Genomic DNA, 18,016 nt, shown 5'->3' with positions numbered 1-18,016 from the left:
CTCTTCAGAAGTGTATAAAATTTAATTTCGTGGGTTTCTGACCCTTTGAGAGATTCGAATGAGTCGTGTGGGTGAATAAAAAAGATAAACGCCCAAAAAATTACTTTCAATTTTTTCGTCCTTGATTTGAAATTTCGTTTATTTGCGAGACTAATAGAATAATAAACTATAAATATGAAAAAAGTTGAAATAGATAGAAACTAATTTATCAAGATTAAAAATTCTCTCTATAGTTAAAGTTTTATAGTGAAAATAGAATTTTTAAAAGCAAACGAAATTTCACAAATTTTTCACGAGCAATTTTTTATTTATTTTTAACTATATACCTATCATGAAAGCAATATATAGTTTAATACAGTGGCAAAACATCTTGAATGGAAGTTTAAAATTGGAGTTAACTAGACTTTTCATCTCTCAATAAATCTGCTGATTAAAGTTATACTTTGCAAAGGGAGAGCGAAATCAATGTACCCAGGGACAATAATTTATTCATAAAAATTGTATATCTTAATAAAAAAAGATTTTAATTCCTTTCTCTATAATTTTTTATTGAACCTCTCTAACTTATCAATTCCAAGAAAAAATAAAGAGAAATTTAATCTTCTCAAATTAAGATTATTATTAAATAATTAATCTATTAATTCTGGAAAAAATGAAGCGAAATTTAATCTCAAATTGAGAGTGTATTCGAAGAAGAACTATTACACCAGGTATCGTCTCATTTGACTGATAGTATATTATTACCGTTAAGAAATATTTGCAGACAATTAACACGTCAATCTCAACAGAACGAAATGTTTATTATTATTTTGGAAAATTTATTTCCGCTCTATTTTTTTTTTTTTTGCGAAAGAATATAACAGAATGTTTTGATGTGTAAGCTAAGAATGACGTCATTAAGCTTGAAAGAATAATCAATACGTAACAAGAGCGTATTATGGACCAACGTGTGATGCTGCTTGTTGCACAATTGGACGAAATACAGGAAAAAAAATTCTATTTTCCATATAATGTCGGATTTGTTTTTAAATTCGGAAAAATATAAACAAGGATGTAAAATAGGAAATTTCCTTTTTTTCTCCTTTTTGTTCTATTTTTGCTGATGAAGAGCAACAGAAAATCCAATTGAAGAAGAAGAAGAGATTTCTTTCTAACGAAACTGGAAATCATTTTATATCCTCAATGACTATTTTTTCCAGAATAATTTAAGGGATTAAATTATTTCCAGTTGATTTTTAAAATGAGTGGGGTATCAGTGACTGGGATGTGAAGCGACCTTTACTCGAGGAGGGTCGACGATGTCGACATCCTTTCAAATGCGCATGCGTATTTCCCACCAAATTATTTCTGGATTCCAATTTTTGCAGAGATTATCAGCAGGCCAGGAAATTTTGTCAATAGACCCGCAAAAACTAAAAAGGAAACAATAGCAATTAATTGAATCTAATTGTGAAGAATACGTATTTATTAAAACATTATTATGCAATTTTAAATCATTTCCAATTTGTCAATTTTAAATAGTCAATTGGCAATTGTCAGTTGCTAATTTATAGTCAACAATATTCAAACAATGTCAACAATGTCGAAATTAACAACAATTTCAAACATAACAAAAAGTAAAGAATTCAAAAACTGAAGAGCACTTGAAAATTAACAATCAAATCATGTGAGTCTGAATTTTTTAATTTATTATTTTTTAAAATTAAAACTGAAAAAATGGGGGACTAACTCTGCTGGAGATGGAAAGCCAGGATTGTTATTTTTATTGCTATTTATTATTTTTTGAAATTAAAAAGGAAGTTATTGATGAAACTAAATTTTACCAACAAGTTTATAAGAAAACAATTACTTTAAATACGTTTCAATTTTACAAATTGATAAATGTTTCAATTAATGATGAATTAAGACTACTTACGACATGACAAGATATATTATTTTTTATGTTACTCAATAAAATTATATATTTTTTTTCATCAATGCTTTCCTTTCAATTAATATTACTTTTATCAGAAAAAGAAAATTATGATTTAAATTATCAGTAGTTCGTTCGTTTTCTCTATATTAATCGTAATACAAATAATTACATATCGGGAGCAAAGTTAACGTAAAATAAATCAAATAAGTTAAAAATAAATAAATCTAATTTATAGATTCTAATATTTAACTAATTTTGTTTCAGGAAAATAAAAATATTTGTACAAAGCAATTATCGGAATTAGAACAACAGTCGAAAAAAATTTAACAAAGGAATCTTTTTGTGATAACAAATTTCGAAACATAAACTCTCCAGGAAACAATATTTGGTACAAGATTATTTAGAAATTTTCCCATTATCCCAGATACAAATTTAGAAAACTTGAATTAAAACTAAAATTTTTCAAAATCGGTATCGAATAATTTTACAGAAATATTTAAGTTTTCTTCGAAAAAAATATATATTCTAAAGTTTCGAACGTTAAAATGGACGAAATTTTTTTCCATTCAAGTATTTCCCAAAAATTACAAAACTAAAATGAAAATAGAATAAATAAAATATTTTCATAGCTAAAAATTAATTTTTTAAAGTACAAAAAGCTCTTTTTTTTAATAATTTTGTGCTTTTCTTTAGTAAATCCGTTTCTATCAAATAAATAAATAGAAAAAAAAATTCAAATTGAACAAAGTGACGAAAAAATCTCTCTTCATTGAACGTTCAAAAATTTAGACGGGAAATAAATAAATAAAATAAATTTCTTATTGCGAAAAAAGCGAATAAAAATATAATTCCAATTTTATGGGAAATTATTTTTTTTTAAATTCGTTAAATGAATTCGTTAAATTAATAACCGGGGATTAAATAATTGGTTCAAATTAACGCTTTTGTTTATACGCGGCACTAATTTATTTTGACTCTCTTTTGCATTTCATGTAGGAGTATATTTCGTAGGCGTAGTAAATATATACAACTCGATATTCCATTCTTCACAAAAACTCCATTTATGATGTCCGGAAATATTGAATTTATGTTAATTGATGCAATTGCGTTGCATCTTTTCTTTATAATGAAGAAATAAATCAATATTCCCATACAATCAATTTCTGGAGCAATAAATAATCGTATCGAAATCAATATAGTTCAAAAATCAATCAATTGATTTTCGATTCGAATGAAGAAAAAATTCGCAAACATCAATAAGTAAATTTATAAATAAGTATTTTATTATTATTTTTCCATACTTAGGAATTAAAATTCTTCAAAACATTCAAAATAAAACATTTTTAAAATTTAACAACTTATAAGAATATTAATATAAAACATGAAGATATCAATTACTCCGAGTCTTCGACTGGGAGTAATTGATATCTTCATGTTTTATAAAAATTTTAATTTCCATAAAATTTAAAAAAAAAATTAAATTATTTACACAAATTATAACAAAATTCGTTGCAAGAATTCAATTATTTTCATGAATAATAAAATTATTCGCAGAGTTTCAATTATTTTTAATACAATTTTAAGTAAATTCTTCGAAAAATGTAATTATTTTCAAAAATTTTTTTTAAATTCTTCGAAAGAATTTGATTATCAATTATTTTTAAAAATTCGTGCTATAATGCTTTTAATATTCAATTATAATCTAAAATTTTAACTAATATTCATTTTTTTATCAATTTGTGAAAATAATTGAAGCCCTAAGAAGAATTTTATTATTTTTCAACAATATTTAATTTTTGAGAAGAATATTATTAATCTTGAAAATAATTAAATTTCTGCAATAATTTGTAACTTTACCAAAATTACATCTTTTTTCGTGTTTTTAACTAATTTAAAAAAAATTGTAATAAAAATTCATTGTAAGAATTCAATTATTTTCCTAAATAATAAAATTTTTCACAGGATTTCAATTATTTTTAATACAATTTTAAGTAAATTCTTTTGATAAATGTCATTATTTTCAATAATTTTATTAAAATTCTTCAAAAGAAGTCAATTATCAATTATTTTTAATAATTTTTACAAAACTTCCTGGAGAATTTTAAAATTCATTTGTTTACAATTCAGTTTTACGAAATTTTTAATTATTCGGATATTATATTACTTTTGAAAATATAATTGAATTCTTTAGACGAATTTTATTAAAATTTCTTTTTAAATAATTGAATTCTTTTGTGAAATTTTATTGAAATAGTAGGTAGACATTGAAAATAATTGAATTTCGACAAAATTTATTAAAATTATTTTGAAAGAAATTGAATTGTTACAAAGAATTTCATTAAAATTTTTGAAAATAATTTAAGTCTTTGAAAAAATTTAATTAAAAATGTATTGAAAATATAGGCAAAAGTTTTTAAAATAATTGAATTTCTTTGATAAATTTTAATCCAACTTTTAAGAACAATTTCATTTGTCGAGAAATTTAATGAAAATTGTATTAAAAATAATTGAAATTCTATGATGAGTTTTATTATTCATGAAAATAACTGAATTATTGCGAAGAAATTTTTTAAAATAAATGTTTTTTTTTAAATAATTGAATTTTTTTGAAAAATTTTATTATTATAGTAGAAATTGAAAATTATTGAATTGAGGAAAATTTTTTGAAAATAATTGAAATTTTTGCAAAGAATTTTATTATTATTAAAAATAATTGAATTTTGACGAGAATTTTTTTTAATTTTTGAACATAATTGAATTTTTGCGAAGAATTGTATTACTTTTGAAAATAATTGAATTTTTGCGAAGAATTGTATTACTTTTGAAAATAATTGAATTTTTGCAATCATTTGTAACTTCTCTAAAATTCAATTTTTTCCAGTACTTTAATAAAAATCCCTGACTTTTCCCTCATTTTCCTGACCTATTTTACTTTCCCTGACTTCCCTGATTTCCCTAACCTGTGGCAACCTTGATTTAGTAATAGAGAGATAGAGACATTTTGTAATAAAATTTATAAATAAAAAAATTATTACAGTCTCCATTACTTTCTCGGAAAAATTTGTTAATTTCCTCTGCAGAAAAAATAGACCCTATAAAGAGAATAGAATACTTAGGTAAATTGGGACCCTTCATGAGCCAATTTCAATACTCAATAACTTTAGAAATTGTTCAAAAGCTATAAAATTATACTACAGAGAAATTTTACTACCTGAAGACATGAAAGAAAATTATTTCTAAGTACCGGCAATTTCAACTTACTTTCTGAATGGACTTAAAGCACTTCCCCAAATACTAGTTCTCGTTGGCGATTGAAGGTTGTTTTGATTTGTATTCGAATATCCTAAACCTCCGAGAAACATTTTGATTTTTTCCCCCTTCCTTACTTTGGAAAAATGCAATAAAAATATATATATATATTACAATTCTATTAACGATAACAATCCAATTTCTATTAAATACTGATTTCTTTGTACTTTCACCCTTTGGCACAATTTTTGGCGCGAAAAATCAGTCTTATGTAAGAGCAGAAAATTTAAAGATTAAGTGAGTAAAATTTCAAAATTTGGAAAAATTTCTTTCTTTCAATGATGAAAAGCGATGAGGGGGAGAGGAAATAAATCTAGCTTTTGTAAAATGTCCTTTGTAATGAAAACTGTTTTCGAAAAAATCACTTGACAATAATTTTCAGTCCGGATGCTGTGCCAAAATGAAACTCAAGGCGAGATGAGCACGTTGCCTGAATTATTATTGTCCATCCCTTACGGCGCACATTCGCCTCAAATGTATCAGAATCAATTCGTGATAATTCAAGATGATTTCTAGATAAATAACACTGAACACAAAAAACACAATGTTAACCGATTCTAAACAAACAACGAAAAAAAAGAAATTATCACTTAAATCAAATGTCCAGAGTTAAATCACATTGGGTCCATTCGTTAAAAAATACTGTCACCAACTTTTTCAGTCAAAAAATCCCAGAAAATCCGTTTATGGCACAGAACGAGACGAACTAAATAAACAAAGTTTAACAGTTAATTAAAGAGTTGAAAATGTCATTCGAAAGAAAACTTCACTTTTGTGGTAATTTTCCTTTTTTCACCATTCTCTTTGCAAAAAATAATCTCTTTTTCGCCGATGGTCTATTATGACCCATTGTTTTAATTTCTTTTTTCAATTGTCCTTTTTGTCTCCCACTAAAAAAGTGATGTCAAAAATATCGCACTTTTAAAAATAAGAAACTTGTGTCATTAAAAATATATTAATGCAATATTTGTTCTCTACTGCGGGTGTAAATAGAAATTGACGATAAATTTTATCACATATACACACAAACGACTATTCGACGGACTAGAGTCGACTGAAGAAGACGGCAGCGTGGATGCGCTGGAATGATGAAGAGGGGGTGAGAAATGCAACGAAAGAGGGGCAGAAAGCTCCACTGAAAGTGGGAGTTCACACATGTGATGATCGATCTGAAATTCACAATAAATCTCTCTTTCGAATTTCCAATATTCTCAAGTCTCAAGCTCCAAAATCAATGAATAACGACACAAATTTTGATCAAAAAAATCAAAACCTTTTAGATAAAAAATCTAGAAACAATATATTTTTTTTAACACAATTTTCGTGTCACGAATCTTGAAATTATTATCGAAGTCAAGCAATCTAAGCTCCTTAAGTAGTTCGCAAAAGGTCAAGGTGTCTTAAGATGCGAATCGATGGAAAATAATGCAGTAAAGTTGATCCTCCTAATTTTGTTTACATCATTAAATCTTTTCTAAAATTTTCAACTCAAGTAAACGAAAAGTTTACTTCTGCGTAATTTCCACTCCAAAAAACTGACCTAAACAATAAAAATACGTATTAATTTCTGTAAGAACTAATTGTAGAAATTAATTTTAGAAATTAATTTTAAAACTCTTGTATTAATTATAAATCACTGCAACTGTAAATTTAATAATAGTAATCGACATTTATTCAATAAATGATATAAAATTTCTACAGTGAGTGGCTTTTGACCTCAAGAATTGTTGATATGATAGAGCGAGAAGAAAATAAATTAATGGAAAGTTTCGAAGTAACCTGAACAATTTAAATAAGATAATATTTATAACTTGTGCTTTTGGCTTGAAAAAGGATCTGTGACACTTAAGCGAATCTGGAGCATTCAATGGATCGATAAGAGGATATTTAGAAAAGGAGAAAAAACAATAAATTAATAAAACACTTGCCAAAAATTATAATAAGTGTCCTATAAATTCCTAAATTATTAACCAAGAAAAAAAATATTTTCAAGTATACCACAAAAAGATAATTCTTTTCTTTTTCACCAAAAAAAAAGTAATTTCAAATAAATAAATAAAATAAAATCCTTCCTGAAATAAATTATTTTCTACATTTTACAGCTAAACTTCGTCTCTAAATCAATTATCTATATTCATTTTAAATAATTTTCCGAATGTTCGATTAGAATTTAATTATTTGAATACAAAAAATCAATTTTTTATAATAATAGTAATTGTCCATGTTTTTTAATTAATAAAAATTAGTAATAAAAATAATAATAATAGAAATTATAATAAAGAAATTCTTACAATTAACTTTTTAAAAATACTTTTAAAAAAATTCTAAGAATTAGTTTTTAAAAATATTTTAATGTAATTTTTCAAAAATAATTAAATTTCTTAAAAGAATTTTTGTATAATTTAAAAAAACTAATTAATTTCTTGAGGAATTTTTAATTAAAAATTTAAAACATGATTATTTTCGCACTATAAAAATCGAAATATGTTGCACTTTTTTAATAAAAATTGTGGTATTTTGTTGGAATAATTGGAAAAAGAGTCGAAAAGGTCGCAATTTTTGAAAATAAATCGAAAAAAGTCTCAATTTTCTTAATTTTCCTGACAAAAAATTGTTTTCCCCGACATTTCCCTGACTTTACTGACATGTGGCTACACTGTAAACAATTATGATTAATAGTATTATGATTCAAATATAGAAAGTGATACAAAAATAAATTCCCTTATTGCCGTTTTTGTGCATTCAAAGCTTGAAAGATTCTGTGGAGATAACCTTAAAAATATTATGCGAGATGAAATATGAAAATAGAGGTTATGTGAGAAATGTGAAATTATGACAAAAACTGCACACAATTTATGCATCAATCATGTTCCCCTTTAAGAAAGAAGAACACTAAAAATATTCCGATTATTGTTTTAGCTTTATTAACTTTATTATAGAGAAAAACCCCCGTGTGTATAGGATAAAAATAACACAAAGACGCAAGTCAAAACTGAATGGTTACTCACATTTCAAAGCAGTTTATAGACGCTATAGTGTCGTCCTCCATTTTTCTCGTGATATTTGTTCAAATTAACGCACAATTAAACACTATTTATCCATTAAAAAATTGTTTTTACACTCTCACAACAACAATAAGAATAAAATCATCAGCAAACCGTCATTTTCAAAACAAACGTTTGATTGTTGATTGGTTTACAAACTCCATTTGACGCCATTTTGTTTCACACTAGTTCCATTAGTTCTGATTGGATGTTCGACAAGTGTTGCCAACTTCGTCTTTTAAAACTTCCCTCCACTTCCCTCATGCAATTTTTTAACAAAAAAACCCTAATGCGTTGTTTTTTTATTTTAATTTGATCCTAATTTTGACAGTATCAGACAGTCTTCAGTTTATTATTGTATTATAAATCATGCTAATTTTAAAATTTCCAAAGTTAATATTATAATCCCGGTTTAGTGCGAAAATGAATGAAATAGTTGAAGTAGTGTTAAAAATTGCTCTTGGCACTGCAATTCTTAATTCGTGTAATATTTTTGTACTTAATATTATTTACACAATATTCTGGCTTTTTCTGACTGCTTTTGGAATTTTTGTATTCTCGACTTATTTCCCCTTTTAGATATAGAAAAAGTGTATTCAAATTTCCCGCGATAAACTAGTTACTTTCGATCGTTTCAATTTCCTAGAATTTTGTGTACGAAATTTTTAGGTTAGTTACGTCACTTATAAAAGTGATAATGGCAGTCGTGTGGTGGATGATGATTTTTGTTGTTGTCAGTTAAAATGCAACAATTACCGGATCAACAATTATTAGTAGAGTGTATAAAACAGAAATTAATATAAAATGAAGTTTCATAATTTTATCTACGAGGATATAACGATTTGAAGGTACTAGAAATTGACCCATATTTCGTTATCAATTGTGACGTTGACATTTGACAGGTGGTTACTGACATCCACCTTTAATCCTTATCAATAAAGAAAAAAAAGCTGCACTATGTTCGCTAGTTTGAAGAACAAAATAAGAGAAGAAATTGGAAGTGACGTTTCTACAGTTGTCAGAAATGCAGGAAGTGTCAGAGGAATTAATTCCAAACTTTTGTCCCAGGTAAATTGTTTTACAATTATTAGATTTTCCTATATTTCCTACATTTACGACCTTGATAAGATTTAATTATGTTTTCCTTACGCGGCGTCAATACTTTTTATTAGATCTTGTTTTTTATTTCACTATCGTCACAGAGAATAATTCGAAATTGATTTAAATTCATTCAATAGATAAATCGATTCATAATTATGATAATCATATTCATAAAATAATTTTATAATTTATTTTATTGTTAAAAAACTTAACGCTTTTAATACGTTTGACAATTTTTCTATTTTTCGATTACATTTTAAAGTATTTTATTTTTTGTTACTTAAATTGTTTTCATTTGGTTCAATAAAAAGCCTCCGAATCGTTTTTTGTTATTCTTAGATAATTGTTTTTGTATTTGAGTTTTCAGGTCATTGTCAACAGTGTTATATTCGTCACTTTCAATTAATATTCTTTAGTTTATTAGTTGCATTCAAGTTCACGAATAGAAGCCTTTGTTGTCTTTATAAAGATTCAATTTATATTTTACATTATCTTTTTAATATTGCATCATTTTTAATAAAATAATTATTTTAGAGAATTTATAATAATTTATAATTATAATAATTTTTTTTAATTTACAGACAGGATCAACCAGTAGTGTCAGTGGATCTCAGATATCTCTAGACGATTCTCGAGATGAAAATCCTATTTCGTCTTCGCCGCCGATATCGTTAAAACGTGAGAACAGTTTTGATTTTAAATTGACCGATGGCACACAACTTTCTTCCAAAGATGTTAAAAAATTTGAGAATAGAGAAGACGAATGGCGACGGAGACTTCAGAAAAAGGAAACTGAATTGCTCAAACGAATGGAAAAACGAGATGAGGAATGGAGAATAAAGATACAAGAGAAGGAAAAAGAATGGAAGAAAATAGTTGAAAAACAAGAAAAAGAAAAGGCGAAAATTGAAGAGGAAAAATTGAGAGCAGAAAATGCGAGGCGTTCATTGGAATTGTCTTTAAATGAAGCAGAAGGTATTTTCAATTTCAATTTGTTTTCTAATTTTGTAAAGTATTTAAATATTTTTTAAATTAGAAAAAATTAATAAGATCTATGAAAAACTATTTTTTATTTTCAATTTCGACATTAACTCAAAATTAATTTTTTCTATAGAATACAAAAAGAAATTGTACTCTTTTCAAGAAGATGCTGAACAATTAGAAGGTTTTCAAACTCAAGAAATGGCCAAAATCAAGCACCTTGTAAGTTTTGCATAATTAAAATATTTTCTACTTTTATTTATTAAATTTCAATTTTTATTAAAATTAAATTTATATTTACATAAATTTAATTTAATTTTTCGTTACATTTACAAAATGATCAATTAAATTCTACTAAATTTGTAAATTACAATTTAATTTGCATTTGTGTTATAAATTTTCTCAATTCTCTATAAAGCTTTTAGCCAAAGAACAAGAAGTGGAGGAGAAGTCACACCATTTAAAATTCGCAATGACCGAAGTGGATAATTTAAAAACAGAAGTTTCCCGTCTACGAAGATACGAAGACGAGTTAAATAATGTTCAAGTGAGTATCGCTTGAAAGAGATTAAATTGTTTCGTAACATATTTCGAAGCTTCTTATCACATTGACAATAATGAAAATTTACATATTATGAATATGCAAATAATTCTCTCTATAGTGAAACCCAAAATTGAAGCCAAGAACAGAGACACACAATTTTTTCTGCGTGATTTTTTTTTTTTTTTAATTTTGCACTTTATCACACAAGCATGATCCTTTGAATTTTTGTTTGTATCAATTTTCGCTTTTTTTGAGTGGCTCAATTTAAATTTTTTTTCTATTTGTTTTTTTTCAAAACCCTCTTTTAATTTAATTTGCAATTTCAGTTGGGGATAAGCATAAAAATCTTTCTTTTAAAGATTATTTCTTTATGTTTCTAATTTGCTTAAATCTTCAATTTAAATATTAATTAATATTTTTGATCTTGAAAATTGTTTTTTCATTGAAAGAAATTCGGATCAAAGATATTTTTATGAATTTTTTTTATCAAAATTTTGCATTTTTAATCTAAGGAAATATTTTTTCTGGAATATTAACAATTATTTTAATAATCGGGAAATTCTTCTTAAAGGACTGTTTTTTTGTGGGCATTTTGAGATTTTCGCTTTGTGTTTTGTCCTTATTTCCTGCACTTTCATAAACTACGAATATTTTCGCGATACATGGCAAAAGAAAATATTATCGCATATATTCTTTCGGAAAAGAAAAAGTGTAGGTAATTTTTCTGCCGCTTGGAAAACACGACTACGAAAATAAAATTTTTGTGTTAATTCTAAATGATTCTGTTTACATTATTCGGATATAATGTAAACAGAAATGAAAATTCTAGTAGAAAAAAATTTAAAAAAAGAAAAACAAAATAGAGTGAGAGAAAGGGATCGGAGAGTTGAAAAGTTTGAAGCACAAGATTATTGGAGAACAAAACAAAAATTTGCGGCTATGATCGCAAAATTCTGCTGCTACCGCTGATGCTAGAGGTACGTCTTTCAAGCTTTGATGCACTCTGCTATACATCTATTTCAAATTTTGAGAAATTAAATTCTGGTGATTCTAAAACTTTAAGGTGCTTACGAAATAAAAAATTAAGCGAAGGGAACAAGACAGTAATTTCGCTTGGGAATTTCAAACTTCATTCACATTCATTGCTTTCTTTTTTTTTCATTTAACCACTTTAGCTTTCGACACATTTTTATTGATAAAAACCTTTTGAAATTTTTATTTTCGATTATCGACTTTACAGTCAGTAAATATTTTCATTATTCAAATTTAATATTTTAATTCGAATTAAAGAAATTAAAAGAAAAATATTGAAATAAAATAAAAATTATAGGGAATTGATCCATTGGTCTGTACTTTCGCATCATTTTCATTAATTTCAGAAATATTTTGTCAAAAAATTTGCAATACTGAATAATTTGTTTTCAGGACGAAATGGAAACATTGCGGCATTCAACGCAAAGAGAGAAGGCACAACTTTCGGGTCAATTGGCACAAACCGAGGAAGAAGTTCGTCATTTGAAGGATAAAGTTTTTGTTTTAGAGCAACGCGTGGCCTTAGATTCAAATGATCAATTAACGGTTGATGAACGAATTGCCGACCTAATGAGGGAGAGAACACTTCTCGAGAGAAAATTGGAAGAGACACATTTACATTTGTCCGATATTAAAACAAGTTGGTCGGGAAAAATTTCAAGTCTTGAGACACAAGTCGGCAGATTGAGTAGACAGGCAGGTGAAGAGGGTTTGGAGAGGAGGCGAGTCGAAGAGGAAAAGGAGAAATTGAAGCAAAAAATAAAGCAACTCGAGAGTGAAATTGAGGTGAACAATGTGGTAATGGCGACAAAAGACGCCAAGCTTTTGCGCATGGCCGAGGACATCGACGAGATGGCCACGGAACTGAAAGAGCTCCGGGCCAACGTCGATGATGAGGTCGAAGAATTTAAACAACAAATTGTGAGTTACCCGTGATTCGCAATCGATGATGCATGGGCTAGAACATCTTTTTGGAACAAAAAAAAAGACTGTCTGGCACACTATCAATTGTTCATCCTAGGATTCTTATTCACACTTTTAATACACCAAAAAAATTCTATTTATTTCATTATAAAACAAAATGAATATACGAACGTTAAAAATATTGTTAATTGTTGAATAACTATTATTGTTAGTTATCTTTATAGTCTATTTTCTTTTTGCATTCGGTTCAACTTTCAAAAAAAAGTTCAAATTATTTTTTATTTTGTCGATATTTATTTTAACGTAGAACAAATTATTCATTTTTAGTTACTAAATTAAATTCGAACTAATTCGAGATAAAAAAAAATCTTGAAAGTACATACGTGATAAAATACGAAAGAAAACTACCACTGAGACACGATTTGTCGTTACTGCATGACCAAAAAAAAGAAACAATGCTTGAGGCTTGAAGCACATTTTTTAGTTTTTCGTCTACTTTTTTTTATAAAATATTATAAATGGCACAATTATGAATTTTGCTTTTTCTTTAACAGGGTTGCTACGCAACCTAGAAACCTGGAAAACCTAGAAATGTCAGGGAATTTTATAAACCTTGAAAAAATTTATAGAATAATATAGATTTATAGAATAATTTTTGTTAAAAACACTAAAACAAATTGAATTTTGAAGCAATTACAAATGATTGTATAAATTCAATTATTTTTAGAAATAATTAAATTCTTCTTCGAAATTCAATTATCTAAAATTTTGTAGGTAAAATTCTTTATGAAAATTCAATTTTAAGAAACATTCAATTATTTAATAATTGAATATTAAAAGCATTAGAGCGTGAATTTTGAAAAATAATTGAATTTTGAAAAGATTTTAAATTAAAATCTTTGAAACTCTGAATTTTTCATATTTTTAACTAACACTTCTGTGGAATTAATTTTTTGGGAAAGTTTAATTGCGGATTTTTTTAAAAATTATTTCTAGTTTTTATTTTCTAATAAAAAATAATTAATTGAATAATTTTCAAATAATCAAAATCTCGTATAATTAAATTGTAAACAAATGGATTAAAAAATTCTCAAGGAACATTTGTAAAAATTATTAAAAATAATTGATAATTGACTAATTTTGAATAATTTAAATACAATTTTTGAAAATAATTACATTTCTCGAAGAATTTACTAAAAATTGTATTAAAAACAATTGAAATCCTGTAAAGAATTTTATTATTTAGGAAAATAATTGAATTCTTGCAACGAATTTTTATTACATTTTTTTTAAATTAGTAAAAAAAGGAAACAAAATTAATATTTGGAAAAGTTACAAACTATTGCAGAAATTCAATTATTTCAAGAGTAATAATATTCTTTGCAAAAATTAAATATTGTTCAAAAATAATAAAATTCTTCTTAGGAATTCAATTATTTTGAATACAATTTTAAATACAATTATTCTTAAAAATTTTATTAAAATTTGTCAAGACAATTCAATTATTTAAAAAATTGTTGAAAAAATTCTTTATGAAAATTCAATTTTAAGAAACATTCAATTGTTTAATAAAATATTTATTTTTATAGTTAAATAATTGAATTCTCGTAGAATTTTCTAATAAATATTGATTTAAAAATTAATTTCAAATTAAAATCTTCGAAAATTCGAACTTTTCATACTTTTAATTAAGAATTCTATAGAATTAATTTTTCTCATTAAGTTTAATGGAATTTTTTTTAATTATTTGAAGTTTTTGATTTCTAATATATTTAATTGAAGAATGTCAAAATAATCGAAATTTGGTAAAATTAAATTGTAAACAAAAGAATTTGATAATTCACAATGAATTTTTTCAAAAATTATTTTTAAAAAATTGACTTAAAGAAGAATTTTAGTTGAAAATTCTAGAAATCTATAATCGAAATAATGAAAATAATTTTTGAAAAAGTTACAGTAACAAAGTAGCAAGTTTTATAAAATAATATTTTTTTTTATAAAATAATATTTAATTTATTTATAAAATATTTTATATTTTTTTTCTATAAAAAAAATAATGATTAAAAATTTATTTAAAAATGAAGATATTGATGTTTTCGAATAATTTTTGTTTTAAAAACCTGGAAATGTCAGGGAATTTGAAAAGAGCAAAAAGCGTGGCAACCCTGTTTAATTTCAAGCATGCCGTTGCATTGATTAGTTTTTATATTTTTTATTTCTTGTTCTTATTTTGAACCTAATTTAGGAAGCTTTATTATCATTTTTATCTACAATCGAAGATGTATTTTTCATTAAGAGAAAAAAATAAATAATAAAGTGAATTATCAGAATATGTATTATTTCTTATTGGCTTATTTTTACCTTTTCTTTACAACATTCCTCCCCTTGCTGCTTTTTTATTAATTCGTTTTATTTGTTACGAAATATTTTTTTCTGCTTATTTGTAGAATAATCGTCTCAAATTTTTAACAATTAAGTTTTAACACTTTTGTCGTTTCTTAACGATCTTTCCTTTAACGAAAGATTTGATTTTTTTTAATATTCTATTTTAATTAATTAATTTAATTTATTTTAAATAAATATATTTAATTTACTTTAAATAAATATATTTAATTTATTTTAAATAAATATATTTAATTTATTTTAAATAAATATATTTATTGTTATTATATAATAAATATATCAATAATTGCTAATTATCATGATAAATTTGGAAAAAAGATAAAAACTGAAAATCTTTGTTTATTGTCGACAGGAAGCATCGTCGAAGGAAGTGGAGGGACTCAAATCGCAAATTGAAGAAATGAACGGAAAATTTGAATTGACAAATTCTGAATTATCACATTTGAGATTATCATTGGAAGATGAGAGGACAAATAATTCGTCACTTCATTTAGAAATGGCTCGTCTAAGGGAGAATTTAGAATCTGAGAAGACTTCGTCAGGAACACTTCGTGTGTGTTTAGAAAAGGAGCGGAACGAAAAGGATTCGGCTCTATTGAGAATTGCTCGAATTTCCCAGGAAATGCAACTTGTTCAACAAGACAGTTGTCAACAGGAAACTGAAAATGTCGAACTTCACAGTAAACTTGAGAAATTGGAAAATATTTTAAAAGTCAAGGAAAAAGATATTGAGGATTCATTGAAAAAGCACGAGGAAACAAATAGAAGAATTCAAGAATTAGATGATGCTGAACGATCCAGAGAGAGACTGGAGGGAAATGAGAAGGTGCTGAAAACAAGTCTTTCCGATATGGAGGAACAACTTCAAGAAAAAACCAAGGTATTTATTTAAAAAAAAAGAAAAATTGAAAAACTTGGAAAAAATTAAATTAGTTGGTAATTATTTAATTATTTCGAAAATTAATTTTGAAATCTTCTTTTCCAGACAATTAAAGTTTTGCAACAACGATTGGCTGATATGAAAAAAACTCTTCAACGGGAATTAAGAGTGCCATCATCGTCATTAGACAGTGATGTTGAGTCATCAGTGGCTGTATTGAGTCCCAGTTCATCGAAAACAGTCACCTCGAAGCAAACTAATTCCAGGGAAGACGATATCAACTTCAAATATCTGAAACACGTTCTTATTAAGTTTCTAACCAGCAGAGAATACGAAGTAAATTATTTTTCAATTTTAAATCAAAATAATTCATTCCAATTTCAAAAAAAAAAAATTAATTTGAAAAATTAAAATTTTTTTAGGCTCTCCACTTAACAAGAGCGGTGGCGACACTTCTTCATTTTTCCCCCGAGGAAGAAAGACTATTGCAAGAAACTTTAGAATGGAAAATGTCTTGGTTCGGAACAAGGCCAAATTTGGGTTTCGGACAAACAGCAAAAGCCATTCCACCAAGTTGATAAGAAAAGTAATAAACTTTTTAGATAGTGAAAATTTTTCCAAAACGATAGTTCGAGAGTGAGTCTTACAAATACCAAAGTAAATTTACTTGAATTTAGAATCTCCAAAAAAAGACAGAAAAAAAATTGGAAAACTTTACTCTAATAAATAGAAAATATTGTCTGAATATTAGCATTTTTATGCTTTTCTATAAAAAGGGAAAATATTGTATAAGATACTAGAATTTTTCATACTTTTCAAAGTTCGTTAAATTTCAATTTTACGATAATTTTCAAATAAAAGAATTTTTCCAAAACCCAATTTTTAAATTTGTATAACGTAAAAAGCACAAAGAGTAAAGTGCTATTTGTTGTATATCTATTTTCAATGTAATTATTAAGACTTAAAAAAAGTAATTGAGGGAACTAATTAACTTAAATGAACGTTAATATATTTATAAAATGGAATAGTGTAAAAGAAATAATTGTATTGCAATTCTTTTTTAAATGTCTCTTGTCAACGAGTTTTTAATTTTCCGAACAAAAATAAGTTATTTTGTGTTAATTATTATAAATGTAGATGGAATTATGTGATATTGATTATATTGCCAGTCTCTGTGTAGAATTGAATTTTAGGGCTCATTAATATAAGACTCGCAAATCTCAAAAACAAAATAAGTATTAAGTCGCGCTAGTACAATTAGATTTAATAAAAATTAATTAGTGCATTATGGTATCAGACACGTTCTGCCATTTATATCAAAAACTCCAGTAGAAAACTGATAGAGAATGACAGTGAATTGAAAATAGGGAGACACGTTGATCGTGTCTTTTTTGAAAAAAGGTATAAAATTGTGCCTAATCCAAAAAACGTCATACTGCGTAATAATTATAATAATTAAATTAATCAATTCTCAAATTGTATATTATCGATTATTAAAAATACTCTTAACTTATTTAATTGTTCTTTTTATACTGTCATCATCTTTTGTTCTTTTCCTTATGAATAAGAATTAAAAACTTAAACTACAAATTAAATTTTTCATGACTATATTAATTAAAGATGACCGAGTGATAAAATCATTATCAATTACATTTTTCGGGAAATTCGATTAAAATTGTATTAAAAATAATTTAATCCCTAAGAAGAATTTTATTATTTTTGAACAATATTTAATTTTTGCGAAAAATATTATTACTTTTTAAAATAATAGAATTTCTACAATAATTTGTAACTTTTCCAAAATTAAATTTTTTTTTCGTGTTTATTAACTAAAATTCTTCTACATAAACATTATTATTAATAATTTTTGAAAAAGTTATACA

General features: G+C 25.5%; 2 protein-coding genes across 5 annotated transcripts in view; one reads left to right on the top strand and one right to left on the bottom strand.

Moving 5' to 3' along the window:
- The window catches only part of LOC122507885 (centrosomin), a 36,865-nt gene extending 28,432 nt beyond the window's left edge, over positions 1 to 8,433 (bottom strand). For 3 of the 4 annotated variants that reach the window (XM_043620853.1, XM_043620854.1, XM_043620857.1), the window contains exon 1: positions 5,177 to 6,279. In XM_043620853.1, coding sequence (XP_043476788.1) covers positions 5,177 to 5,277 — 101 coding nt within the window. In that variant the 5' untranslated portion in view covers positions 5,278 to 6,279. Of the gene's footprint in view, positions 1 to 5,176; positions 6,280 to 8,232 lie in introns of those variants that run through there. The other variant, XM_043620855.1, reaches the window with a different exon arrangement.
- A 513-nt stretch (positions 8,434 to 8,946) lies between these two features.
- LOC122507887 (golgin subfamily A member 1) lies at positions 8,947 to 17,646 on the top strand. Its single transcript, XM_043620859.1, has 8 exons — positions 8,947 to 9,336; positions 9,951 to 10,344; positions 10,484 to 10,572; positions 10,769 to 10,897; positions 12,320 to 12,847; positions 15,606 to 16,133; positions 16,239 to 16,469; positions 16,556 to 17,646. Exons 1-8 carry the CDS (start codon positions 9,226 to 9,228, stop codon positions 16,709 to 16,711), a joined length of 2,166 nt encoding a protein of 721 aa, XP_043476794.1. The 5' UTR covers positions 8,947 to 9,225; the 3' UTR covers positions 16,712 to 17,646.
- Positions 17,647 to 18,016: the final 370 nt, after the last annotated feature.

Source organism: Leptopilina heterotoma, unplaced genomic scaffold, assembly GCF_015476425.1.
Source record: "Leptopilina heterotoma isolate Lh14 unplaced genomic scaffold, ASM1547642v1 Lhet_52, whole genome shotgun sequence".
Lineage (NCBI taxonomy): Eukaryota > Metazoa > Arthropoda > Insecta > Hymenoptera > Figitidae > Leptopilina > Leptopilina heterotoma.
The sequence above is the reverse complement of the archived record's forward strand: the minus strand, read 5'-3'. Positions and strand labels throughout refer to the sequence as shown.